This window comes from Arachis ipaensis, chromosome B04 (assembly GCF_000816755.2).
Source record: "Arachis ipaensis cultivar K30076 chromosome B04, Araip1.1, whole genome shotgun sequence".
Lineage (NCBI taxonomy): Eukaryota > Viridiplantae > Streptophyta > Magnoliopsida > Fabales > Fabaceae > Arachis > Arachis ipaensis.
The window spans coordinates 117,465,807-117,477,319 of record NC_029788.2 but is presented as its reverse complement, the minus strand read 5'-3'; the positions used below and the strand labels follow the sequence as shown (position 1 = coordinate 117,477,319).

Here is an 11,513-nt window from a genome sequence, read left to right as displayed (position 1 = left end):
AACACTCTCTTGCTGTAATTGAATTGAAATCTTTTCCTTTAAAGTTAAAAAGATCTCTCATTCTGTTCTCCCTTTTTTAATGTCTCTTCATCTTTTACTAACTCTATTTTTCTTATATATAAGGGATAAGTATGATTTTGGTCCCTAACGTCGGGGCTGAAAATTTTTTTCGTCCCTCGACTTTTTTTTGCTCCAAAATGGTCCCCAAAGTTTCAGTTTGTTTTAAAACCGTCCTTCGGACCAAAATGCCCCTATCCCTTCTTCCCCAAAATTCTCTCTTCTTCCCCAAAATTATGCAAAGCACCAGCACCAGCACCACCCACCACCTACCACCACCACCATCATCAAAACTCAGAATCAGAACAACCACCACCACCACCACCACCATCATCATTATCTCCTTATAATTTAAATAAACTAATTTTTTCTAAAACTAAGAAGTTATCTCTTCTCCATTCTCTCTTTCTCTTTTGCCTTTTTAATTAATATGTCACAATTTTTAAGACTTATTATAAAAAGAGGCTGATTTTTTTGTTATGAAAAAAAAGTTGGTGTTGCGCAATAAAATAGACATATGGACAAAATTTTTACTACTATGGTGTTAGCAGTAAAACGTAACTTACGTTTTACTTTTGTCTTCATTTTTTTTTGTTTAAGAAACTAAACAAGCGTAGCTTGTGTTTTGTTTTTTGTAAGGTTTTCAATTTTTTTTTATTTCGTTTTAGCCAAACGTAGCCTGCGTTTAGTGGTGAGCAGTTTTTTTTTTTTTTGAAAAACTGTCAGATTTTTTTTGGGAAAACTAAAAAGCAGGTTGCGTTTTGTTTAAAAAAAATATTTTAATCAAGAGTCCTGCTATAAATACGAAGCAAGACTCGTTCAACTTGCCTCACTCCACTTCTACTCATTCTATTCTTCTTTCTTGCACATATGTCGTAGTTCTTAGGTTTTTTGGCAGTTAGGTGTGTCAAAAAAGTTGGATTAAGTGAGGTTGAAGTTATGGAAAATATTGTAAATTTGCGAATGTATTATAACGGTGAGGCTATACCAAACACACATGAAGGAGTGATTTTTGTTTGTGAATGTCTGTTGTCATTTGCTATTCCATGTACTATGAATTTTGTAGAGTTGCAAAATGGGCTTAGTAATAACATTCAAAGCCATATTTTGAAAAGGGTGAGTAACATTTTATATAGGAATCCTGTACAAGTATTTAGTGGGCTGATACAGTTTCAAAGAATGCCCATCACTGACGATGCCAGTATGCAACAGATGTTATGTATTTATCAACAAACCCGATTTCACGTGCCGATGATAGAGCTATACGTTGAGTTCGAACAGTAGTCGGGGTTGGGTGCGGTTGGCGAGGAGGTCAATGTTGATAATCTTGGGGATATAGATTGGGAGGAAGATAATAATGACAGTGAAGAGGAGTTTGAATCCAACTATGAAGTCGATGATGAAAATGATAACGGAGACTTGGCAGGCAATCCGGCGGTGCAAAATGAAGCGGATGCGATTGTAAGCCAGCACCCGTTTGGTATTCCGTCTTTTATGCGGACTCTAGATCTCGAAGTCATGCATGCCCCGGAATTTTCTGAGTATGCGAATATGGGTATGTTGTGATTATTAATTCAAGTTACCTACAATGTTTATTTTATTTGCCTTGTCTTACTGATGGTGGCGAACATGTCGTAGGTGAAGGCAATGCTGCGGCAGAAGATGGTGAGTTTAGTGTCGGAATGGAATTTGGTCTGAGAGAATCGGTGATATCTGCAATCAAAAGCTACACTATCTCTAGAAGAGTTGATTACACTGTGTATGAGTCTGAGCTGCAGATATTCTATGTGAAATGCAAGGGTTATGGTGCAGGTTGTGATTGGCTTATCCGGGCTAGCTTGATTCAAAAGAAAGCTTGTTGGGAGATCAGAAGATACAATGGCAAACACACGTACACCATGAACACGATTTCGCAAGATCATGCCAAGTTGGACTCACACATAATTGCAGAGGCTATTAGGTCGTTAGTCGAAGTAGACCCGTCGATAAAGGTGAAGTCTATTATTGCAGAAATTCCATCCAGGTTCAACTACACTGTAAGTTACCGCAAGGCTTGGTTGGCAAAGCAGAAATCTGTCGCAAAAGTTTTCGGTGATTGGGAAGTTTCTTACCAGACTCTGCCAGTATGGTTGAAAGCAATGACTGTGAAGATGCCAAGGTCTCATGTGCAAATTAAAACGCTTCCCTTTTACCGTGAGAGTGAGGAGGTTCAAGGTGTAAGAGTACTGCACCGCATTTTTTGGAGCTTCTATCCATGTATTGTAGCATTTAGACACTGCAAGTCACTAGTGCAGGTTGATGGCACGCACCTGTACGGTGAATATAAATGTGCACTTCTGGTTGCGGTTGCACAAGATGGGAACCAAAACATTGTCCCCATTGCATTTGCCATAGTCGAGGGTGAGACAACAGACGCATGGGAGTTTTTCTTGACCAATTTACGGAAATATGTTGTTACCATTAATGGTGTGGGCATTATTTCTAACCGCCATACCTCTATCGATGCTGCAGTAGCTCACAGTAATGGTGCATGGTCACCACCAAGAGCGTGGCACATGTACTGCATCAAGCACATCGAGTCCAACTTCTTAAGGAGGTTCAAGGCTCCGTATTTGCATAAACTAGTGGTTAACATAGGTATTTCATTTAGCTGTTATGGTCCTATTCATAGTAATTTTGTGATATCTGCTTACGATTAAATGAATTGTTCAACAGGCTATTCTAGGACGGAACAGGAGTACAACAAAAACTACCAGAGACTTAAAGAGCGGGGTGAGGTATATACTCAATGGTGCGATGACATCGGTGTTGAGAGATGGGTGTTGGCATTCGATAGGGGTCATCATTGGGACATATGACGACAAACTTAGTAGAGTGCATAAATTCTATCATGAAGGGTGCACGCAACCTTCCTGTGACTGCCATTGTTAGGTCTACTTTCTATCGGCTGAATGAATTGTTTACTCAGAAGAGCGCCGAGGCTCATGAGCGTGTCCACAACGGATTCACGTATTCAGAATTTGCAACGAAAAGAGTTGAAGAAAGCTTTTGACGTGCAAGAAACATTGTGGTCAACCGGTTCGACAGGCGCAATGAGATGTTTGAGGTTCGGGAAATGCAAGATGGTTCTGTTTACGCTGTTAACCTTGCGCAACGACACTGCGACTGTGGCCATTTCCAGGTCGAGCGACTCCCATGTCGCCACGCTCTTGCATGTTGCGCTAACCAGCGTCTTGATTGGCAAGTATATGTGCACGACGTGTACAAGATGTCTGAAATTTGCAAGGTATACAGAGGCGAGTTTGTTCCGATGGGTAACCCATCTACGTGGGATAGATATGAAGGAGCGAATGTGATCGCCAACTGAACATTGAGGCGCGCGACAAAAGGAAGACCGAAGTCAACCCGCTACTTGAATGAGATGGATTCGCGGGCTATGCGTGGTCCTCGCCGGAGTACTATATGTGGACGCGAGGGACATAGCCGCAGCCGATGTCCTCAACGCGCAGGTCCAAGCTCTGCTAGAGGTCATTAGTGGTTAAGCTTTTCAATGTAACTTTGTTATGACCTACTTCACAATTATATGTAACTTTTTATGTAACCTCGTTATGTAACTTTTTAATACATAAATATTTCGTTACAAAAGTGTAATATGATAATCTCGAACAGAGTTATACGAGAACAAAGCTAAATATATGATAATAATAATACTAAACAGAATCATCTAAATATAAGATACAACACTGAATACAACTCTGAATACAACACTGAATACAAGATCAACTACAACAGACTACTTTCTCGGCGCCTTCTTCGAATACAAGGATGGGGTGTATTTGTCCGGAGGCGCAGTCTGTGTCCATAAGTTATACGGATGACACTGAGACACACCGGCATCCAGACCACTGCCAACGTCAGGACCACTGAAATCTGGCATGCTCGCACCACCAGTGTCACACAAATTGGAACCACTCATCCCCGTAGCACTCGCTCCTCCAAGATCATACCAGTGCTGCAAGTCATATCCCAAATCTCCCTCTTCATGCTGCGGGTACTCATTCAAATCAAACAACTGGGTACGCGGTGGTGCGGAAGGACCGGGAGGATCTACATGACCCGTCAATCGATCAAAGTTGAAGTCACTAGCATGACCTGATGTGGTGTGACGACCACCAGACTGCTGAGATGGAGTAGGCCCTTCCTGCGGTGGCGTCAAAAATAGATAATCTATATCTCTCAGGACCTGAGACAAGCTGAGGGTGTCAGATCCACCCAATGGACTAAACTAACCATCGGCTGGAATTACCAGCTGTGGTATGTAGGGCTTAAGTGCCTGAGGGGGCTGTCGTTCCAGTATGTACGGTGTCTGCTGCTCATATGCTGGCCACTGCTGTTGCTGTTGGCCGTAGGCCGGTGCCTGCTGCTGGGCATATGCCAGATCTTGAAACTACTGGGCATATGTCGGATCCTGAAACTGCTGCTCATATGTCGGCATCTGATATTGGTGCTCATATGCCGGGACCTGATAGTGATGCTCATATGCCGGAACCTAGCTAACAATAGTAATTAATGATAATAGATAAACCTAAACAATAATAAATAATAATTTAAAACGGTAAAAATTAATAATAATAATAATAATAATAATAATAATACCTGAAACTGCTGCTCATGAAGGGGGACTTGCTGCTGAAGTCCAGCTGGTTCTTTTTGTTGCTCCTGTGGTTCATTCGTGCCAACCTTTTCACCTGCAACTCTATCTGATAGTCGTAGGTGAACCCCATACTACTGTGTGTACCACACGTAGTACACTGGGAGAGGATGAAAGTTAATAATCTCCTCGCCTAACTGCAATGTGTTATAGCGGTCAAATCTCCACCTGTTAACCCATTGACTATAAATCTCTCCCCAGTCATGGTTCTGTGCTCCTGTCAATCGCTTGCAATGATCATGGCCAAAGTCGAATGCCAGGCCTGGTGGAAGCTGTTGCATCCCAAACTATCGTCTAACCCGGTCTGTCGGGTGCCACTCTATGCACTCGAATGACATTAGCGGGCGACTTCGTGGAGCACAACAACAAATAGAGAAAATGTGAGCCCAAACATACCGCTCAATGGACTCTTGCGTGTCACACAGTTCAGTGTCTCTGCACCGCCGAACCATGCAAGATTCACCTTACCCAAGACATGATCCTGTGGACTTGGTTCCCGACCAAAACAAACAATGCAGTTCTCTACCAGAAATTTATGACTGCTGTCTGTTCTACCCGTGACGGGCTCCCCATTAACTGGGAGGCCACGTATATATGTAATGTCTTCCAGCGTCACCGTCACTTCCCCAACTGGAAGGTGGAACGTGTGAGTTTCTGGCCTCCACTGTTCCACAATGCACTCAGCAGTGCAAAATGACCTCTCATTTCGCCTACTCGTGAAACGTGTTGAAACCCAGTAAATACCAGTAACGCTGCAGCTACCTCATTAAAGATATCTGGCGGCCTGATAGCTTGTAAAAAGAAAAATGATAATTATTTAAATTTTAAATAATATCAGTTAATAATTTATTCAATAAATAATAACAGCAATATTAAAAAGTATTTATTTATTATTATTCAAAAAATATTAACAGCAGTATTTATTTATTTATTATTTAACTATGATAACAAATTTTTTTTCGGAGATTTAAGCATAATAATAATAGCTAACAATAATTTTTTTTTTTAACGAAGAGCTCAACACAGCGAGTGGAGCAAGAAGAGTAGCAAAATAGAATCAAGCTAAGAAAATAAATAGAACAAACTCTAACCATTTTTTCTTCCAGTTTGATAAAATCACGAACCATTTTTTCTTCCTCTCTCAAACTCTAACCCTTCATAGTGTACTTTTTCTTCTCCCACACTTGTTTTTTTTCACTCTTCCTCCTTCAGTAACCTTTTGTCATTCTTGTTTTCTCACTCTCGTTTTTCACTCTTCTTCACTAAGTTTTTCACCCTTGCAGAACTTGCGTTTTGGTTTTATAAGCTCCCTCCATTACACGCGTCGGGCATGCAGCTAGGGAGGCTGTCAATCGCAACCTGCGATTTGCCCTGCACGGCTGACAAATGCAGCCTGCGTTTTGCCTTACCCAAGACTGGTCAACAACTGCTCCTGTTTGCATGCAGGGGACACCTTGGCACGTTTTGAAAATTGGTTGCTCTGCCCTGCCAATCGCAGGTTGCCTTTTGCAGGATGCAACATTTTCTTAATCTTCGCTCCACACAAAACACAGGTTACATTTTATAGCTTTTAACACTACCAACTCCACATTTGTGCATTTTTTTTGGTGACTTCTCCACATTTGTGCATAACACACCATTCATTCATTTTTCAGCATTTCAACATTTTTAAATCCATTTACAAATTAATTTCTGACCAAAAAAACCCTTCTTTTCAGACTATTTATTNTTCTTATTTGCTAAAAACTTTAATATTTATTACAAGAATTAATTTTTAAATTGATAACAAAAATTAAATCTTGAGATACAATTTATTTTAAAAAACTTACGATGTCGTAATATTATCACTGTAAGAAAGAGAATAAGAGTGGTAGACATTCTCATTTTTGCCAAAGTTTTCAATTGCCTCAAAATCAACTATTAATATGAAATAAAATACATGTTGGAATATAAATACACATTGAAAATAAATTGAACAACACATATATTTACACACAAATATATTGATAGCTAATTTTAGTGTAAAAATTTTGACTTACATTATACAAAGAAACTCACCATGTATGACCTCAGCAAATTTTTCATAATATTAAAAGGTGAGATCCATGCTTTTAAAACAAGGAGGGTAAAACCGGGACAAAAGTTATATGGACTACCATGTATGAATGGTCTCATTGGAAAAGATTTCGGAGCCCATCAAAGATTTTTAAAGCTCTTAATTCACCAGCCCTCATATCCCTCAGTCTTCTTCTCAGTATCTACAATAATATCATTGAAAGGCAAACAACATCAACTGGAGAGTTCTAAGAGTTTTAATGGCTGCATACATAAGGCAATATTCGAGTTCTTAACACTTCGTTAAACAGAAGAGTTACCTAAGTTAGTTTGATGATTCACTCTTATTAGTATTGATATTTGTTTATATATTGTGTAATGTGTATATTATGTATACCCTTGATCCCGCCCCTCCAATTCCCAACTTTCATGGCTGTGTCCCTTTACAGTGGTCCAATCCAATTTATAACCATTTAAATAGTGGGAGTGAAAATTAAGATACTGGCTAATGTGTGTAATTGGATGAACTTACATATTGAGTACGAAATAATATCCTTCGCTCACTTGTACACAAGTCCACCGCGAGCTGTTTCAGAAAAAGTCTACGGTTGAGTTGTTTCGGAGAAGTTACATCTAAATCCAGAGATCCACTTGCCTGCAAGAAACACATACATTCACTTCATTCATCCATGATAATTGCCATTAGCATGCAGGCAAAAGAGGAATAGCTAGTATTAACTTTTAGAAGCTGACAACTGTTAAAACACAACGTTCTTAAAAGCTATGACCATTCTAAAAGTAAGAGATGAAGGCATCAAAAGGTTTTCTGCCTGTAAGAAATTGTTGTATTTCGATATACTGGATTCACAACTGTCAAGTATGAACTGCAATGCTTGCTCCTCTATTTCAGGATATCTTGAATCTTTCTTGATGGTAGTTTTATTCGATGCTGCCGCAGCCATCTGTCAAAAGAATCACTAGTTGAGTTTTACAAAAATAATTCACAAAAGTGAGTTTAGTTCATACCTCTTCAAATTGCGCTCTCATGCTTGAAGGACTAACAGCTAAATAAGCATAAGCCATTAACTCCAATGGCCAACCAGTAATCTGTATTGGAAAACATTGAGATCTGACCAAAAAATTGGAACAAAATAAATTAGTACCAATTTTAGTTAAAAGTATTCATTCAGAATGATATCTTAAAGGCATATCAGATAATATAAAGTCATCAAGAGAGAGTAAGAAACAAAAGGTTATGGCCATTATGAAAAAAGAAGCTATATCAGTAAATAAATAAAACTCTAAAAAATAACGAATTTGCATAAAAAAAATTGTAGTACATTTAGTTATTTTTCATTAGTGTTCCACAGTTCAAAAATGGATATTTTGGACATGTCACTTTGTCCTAGGAAAAGCTATTATGTAAATTAGAAAATGTCAAATAACTACGGATCAAACTAGAACTATTTTTGAAATATCTTTATCGAAGCAAAAAGAAGGAACTTCAACCATATACGAATGGTGGTAAAATTTTGGAGTTCTAGGTACTCACCCTGATAATCCATACTTCTTCAAGAGTTCTAATTTCTCCTTGTAGGATTGATAAGATTTCTTGAGTGACACTGACAACTCAACTGAATCACAAGGATTGGCGCCTTCCCTTGGAACAAATCCATACGATAATAGAAGCTCCCCATTTGATTTTTTTCCATATGAAATGAACACCTAGGTAGTATGATACAAGCAGTCAAATCTAATCTTTGGACTTAACGCTTAAACTACTCCGATGATGCCATACTGGTGAAAAATATCATGATCAAATAAAGCTTTAATCAATTAATAGCTTATCATTTTGTTTGGAACTTGTTTGCTTTGTGCTAACTTTATCCTAGATAACAAATTCCAATCTTTCAATCTATGTTTACCTGCTCACCTGGTTGATACGGCCGATCTGTAGTAAAGACAATTCCCTTTGATAAATTATCATAATCCAAAAAGGTATCCACCTAAACCAGTGAAAAGAAATTGGAGTTAGAAAATTTCATGGGCAAAATCATAATAAGGAAATTTCTTTGGAATAGACCGGACATACTTCACAACTATGATTCAACATATCTGCCCAAGGAACCAAGGCAACCCTTCCGTCCATTGAGGGTAACCGAACCTGCAAGGTAGAAAAATCTCAAATGACGTTTTCATAAAATCAACTGTTTGTCTTAAACGAGACAAAAAATTATAATAGGTGTTTAGTTTTGGACTTCATTCTCTTCAAGAAACAGCTCTATTATGCATTCACACAATTGCTGTACTTTATTTAGGCTGAAGAAGGAGAGAATTATCTATAGTTATATTTTGTATATGACATTGACTTACCAAACGAGAAAAGAGAATGCCAAATGACCATTTGAAGGACTCAATGTTGAACAACTGCAATTGAAACAAAATGAAAGATTCAGATAAAATTCACTTGCTCAAACAAAACCAAAATGCTTCAAATGCACTACCATATCACTTAAAATAAAGAAAATGAAAAACAATATTAATTGGGAATTTTCAAAACCAGTGCTTTATAATGAAACCAATGGTCACCTACACAAACAGGAAGGACCAAATTTAGAAATTACTAACAAGTAACTACTGGACGAAAATTTGCTACTCTGGATCATCCAAAAAACCTAGACATATTTATTGCAACATCCAGTTTTTCTTCAGAAGTCTGATTTCTTCCAATGAATGATACTCACCTCTTCAGGGAACAAATCGGGGTGTTTGGAAAATATTCTGAGCCTCAAATCATTGTATCTGGAAGAGATGGGAAGTACACAAGTTATAAGGATAAAAAGATTATATAATCAATAAAGCACAATAGATTGAGGCTATATACCAAGAGAAATGAACAGACAACAAAATTGTGAAGAAATATAAGGTACAAACAATTGATTCATACGTTCCAATGACATTATTAATCCTGTCAACTGCTCTCTCCCTAATTTGTGAAGCTTCCAAATAGCGATCTAGTTCTGCTTGTGACCTGAAATAACACCAATGAACTACGGTAAGATCAATTAGAGAGCAGAATAGACCCCTTTATTATTTGTGGAAATAAGATGAAAAGTCCATTTAATTTATCCTTTGCTTGATGCCAAAATTATGACAGTAAAGAGATGGAACAATATAAGAACAACAACAACAACAACTAATTGATTGCCTAATGCCTACTAATTATTTGATTCCTGGATAATCTTAAAAATTAGAAATGGGGATTTCGAATAAGTTAAGAGTGGCAATCTTATATGTCAACTCACGGCACCATGTCAAATCCTCCAGTGATGAAGATGGATTTGAGTTCAGGTTTAGTGTTACTAGCGAGTTTAAAAAATCAAAATGAACTCTGCGTTAGAATGAGGTATCTCAAATTGCATCAGTCAAGCATTAGTGCTTATACTTGCCTACAGCAACCACAACTAACTAACAGCTAATTAACTATAGATAAACTGTCTTCATGAGTTAACTTAACCAAACAACTAACTACCAGATGCCAGCTCAGCTTACTTTTATAACTGCCAGTAGTTACACTGACTAACTAATTGCTCTACTTACTAACAGTTGCTATACTAACCTTATATAACTATCCAAAAAGCTTATGGAAGTCTTAGAACCCTAGGTCTACAAACAATGATGACACAACATTTCAATCCCTAATTTTAATTCTTCAGCCATTATCATTTGTTTTTCCGTATCCTTCTTAAACAAGCTCTCAAGAGATTGCATAGTTCTAATTACTCCTACCACAGATTACAAAAAATTCTCATACATACTTCTTAATGCCTTAAATATTAATTACTTTTTATGACCTTAATTGTTTGAAAGATTTCATAATCAGAACAATTAATTAATTTACCAGTAAAGAAGTGAATAAGGCTGGCGAGGTAGGGCTGATATATAGTTACTCCATCTTGAAGATTTCATGAAGCTGGCTTCACTTATGAGATAAGTTGCAAGCAATGGCCAATCCGGCACCGAATTCTTTTTCAAAATTGCACCAGCTTCGGGGCAGGTCCACTCCTGCCAATCAAAATAGAATTATCATAAATTGAATTAATTTAGTTCCATTGCCTACATTGATATGAGTTTCTTGCAAAAAGAGAGGGAAGTGGAAAGTCTTACGGAATCTTCGGTGATAACGAGCGTGGGAGGGACGAAGAGGAGCTTCTCTCCTTTCCTTATATTCTTTGAGGCAACTAGGCCCCTCTCTCCGACCTCAACTCTCTGTATGCTCATCTTCTGCGGTGGAAGCCCTGACTCTGACAGCCACTTCTGCAACGCCGATGCGTTCTCCAAGGAATCACTATCGCAGCCCCATGGAACGGTTGAGACTTGAGTAGCGGTGCCGCTTGCAGCAGAAAGCGACGAGCAATGCCAACGAACATGGTGGTGCTGCTTTCGGTGGGTTCTCTGAATCGGTGAGGCGAAAGCAAGACCAGAACTAGAAGCAGGGATGAGAGTGGTGCTGTACATGATCCCTGAAGCTCAGAGAAGAAGAACCTTATCCACTGGAACCATCTATAGTGCCCATGTACTGCTGTGATTATAGTTTGGGTTATCGTTAAAAAAATCACGTGGTCCCAACTTTATCACCTCCTAATTAATGATAGTAATTTTATTGCAATAAAAGGAATTCGATTACAAT

General features: G+C 38.4%; 2 protein-coding genes across 2 annotated transcripts; one reads left to right on the top strand and one right to left on the bottom strand.

The window, feature by feature from the left end:
* Positions 997–3,424, top strand: LOC107637076. Its single transcript, XM_016340528.1, has 8 exons — positions 997–1,033; positions 1,124–1,258; positions 1,397–1,612; positions 1,696–1,763; positions 1,836–2,694; positions 2,773–2,834; positions 2,894–3,066; positions 3,145–3,424. Exons 1-8 carry the CDS (start codon positions 997–999, stop codon positions 3,422–3,424), a joined length of 1,830 nt encoding a protein of 609 aa, XP_016196014.1.
* On the bottom strand, positions 6,719–11,490 carry LOC107634974 (ribulose-1,5 bisphosphate carboxylase/oxygenase large subunit N-methyltransferase, chloroplastic). Its single transcript, XM_016338313.2, has 12 exons — positions 10,991–11,490; positions 10,725–10,888; positions 9,771–9,854; positions 9,568–9,625; positions 9,197–9,250; positions 8,916–8,987; positions 8,749–8,829; positions 8,376–8,548; positions 7,850–7,952; positions 7,654–7,785; positions 7,356–7,478; positions 6,719–7,026 (listed from the first exon to the last, which is right to left on the bottom strand). Exons 1-12 carry the CDS (start codon positions 11,339–11,341, stop codon positions 6,940–6,942), a joined length of 1,482 nt encoding a protein of 493 aa, XP_016193799.1. The 5' UTR covers positions 11,342–11,490; the 3' UTR covers positions 6,719–6,939.

Bases quoted from the DNA above. Each gene is read 5' to 3' on its own strand.
- LOC107634974 (XM_016338313.2), bottom strand. From the start codon at position 11,341: ATGTACAGCACCACTCTCATCCCTGCTTCTAGTTCTGGTCTTGCTTTC. The intron at 7,479-7,653 runs GCAGAAAACCTT...TGTTTCTTGCAG, and splicing joins AATACAACAATTTCTTACAG to GCAAGTGGATCTCTGGATTT. The intron at 7,027-7,355 runs GTAAGTTCATCC...ATATTATTGTAG, and splicing joins TATTATTTCGTACTCAATAT to ATACTGAGAAGAAGACTGAG.
- LOC107637076 (XM_016340528.1), top strand. From the start codon at position 997: ATGGAAAATATTGTAAATTTGCGAATGTATTATAACG. The intron at 1,034-1,123 runs GTGAGGCTATAC...TGAATTTTGTAG, and splicing joins TTTGCGAATGTATTATAACG to AGTTGCAAAATGGGCTTAGT. The intron at 1,259-1,396 runs GTATGCAACAGA...TTGGGGATATAG, and splicing joins GCCCATCACTGACGATGCCA to ATTGGGAGGAAGATAATAAT.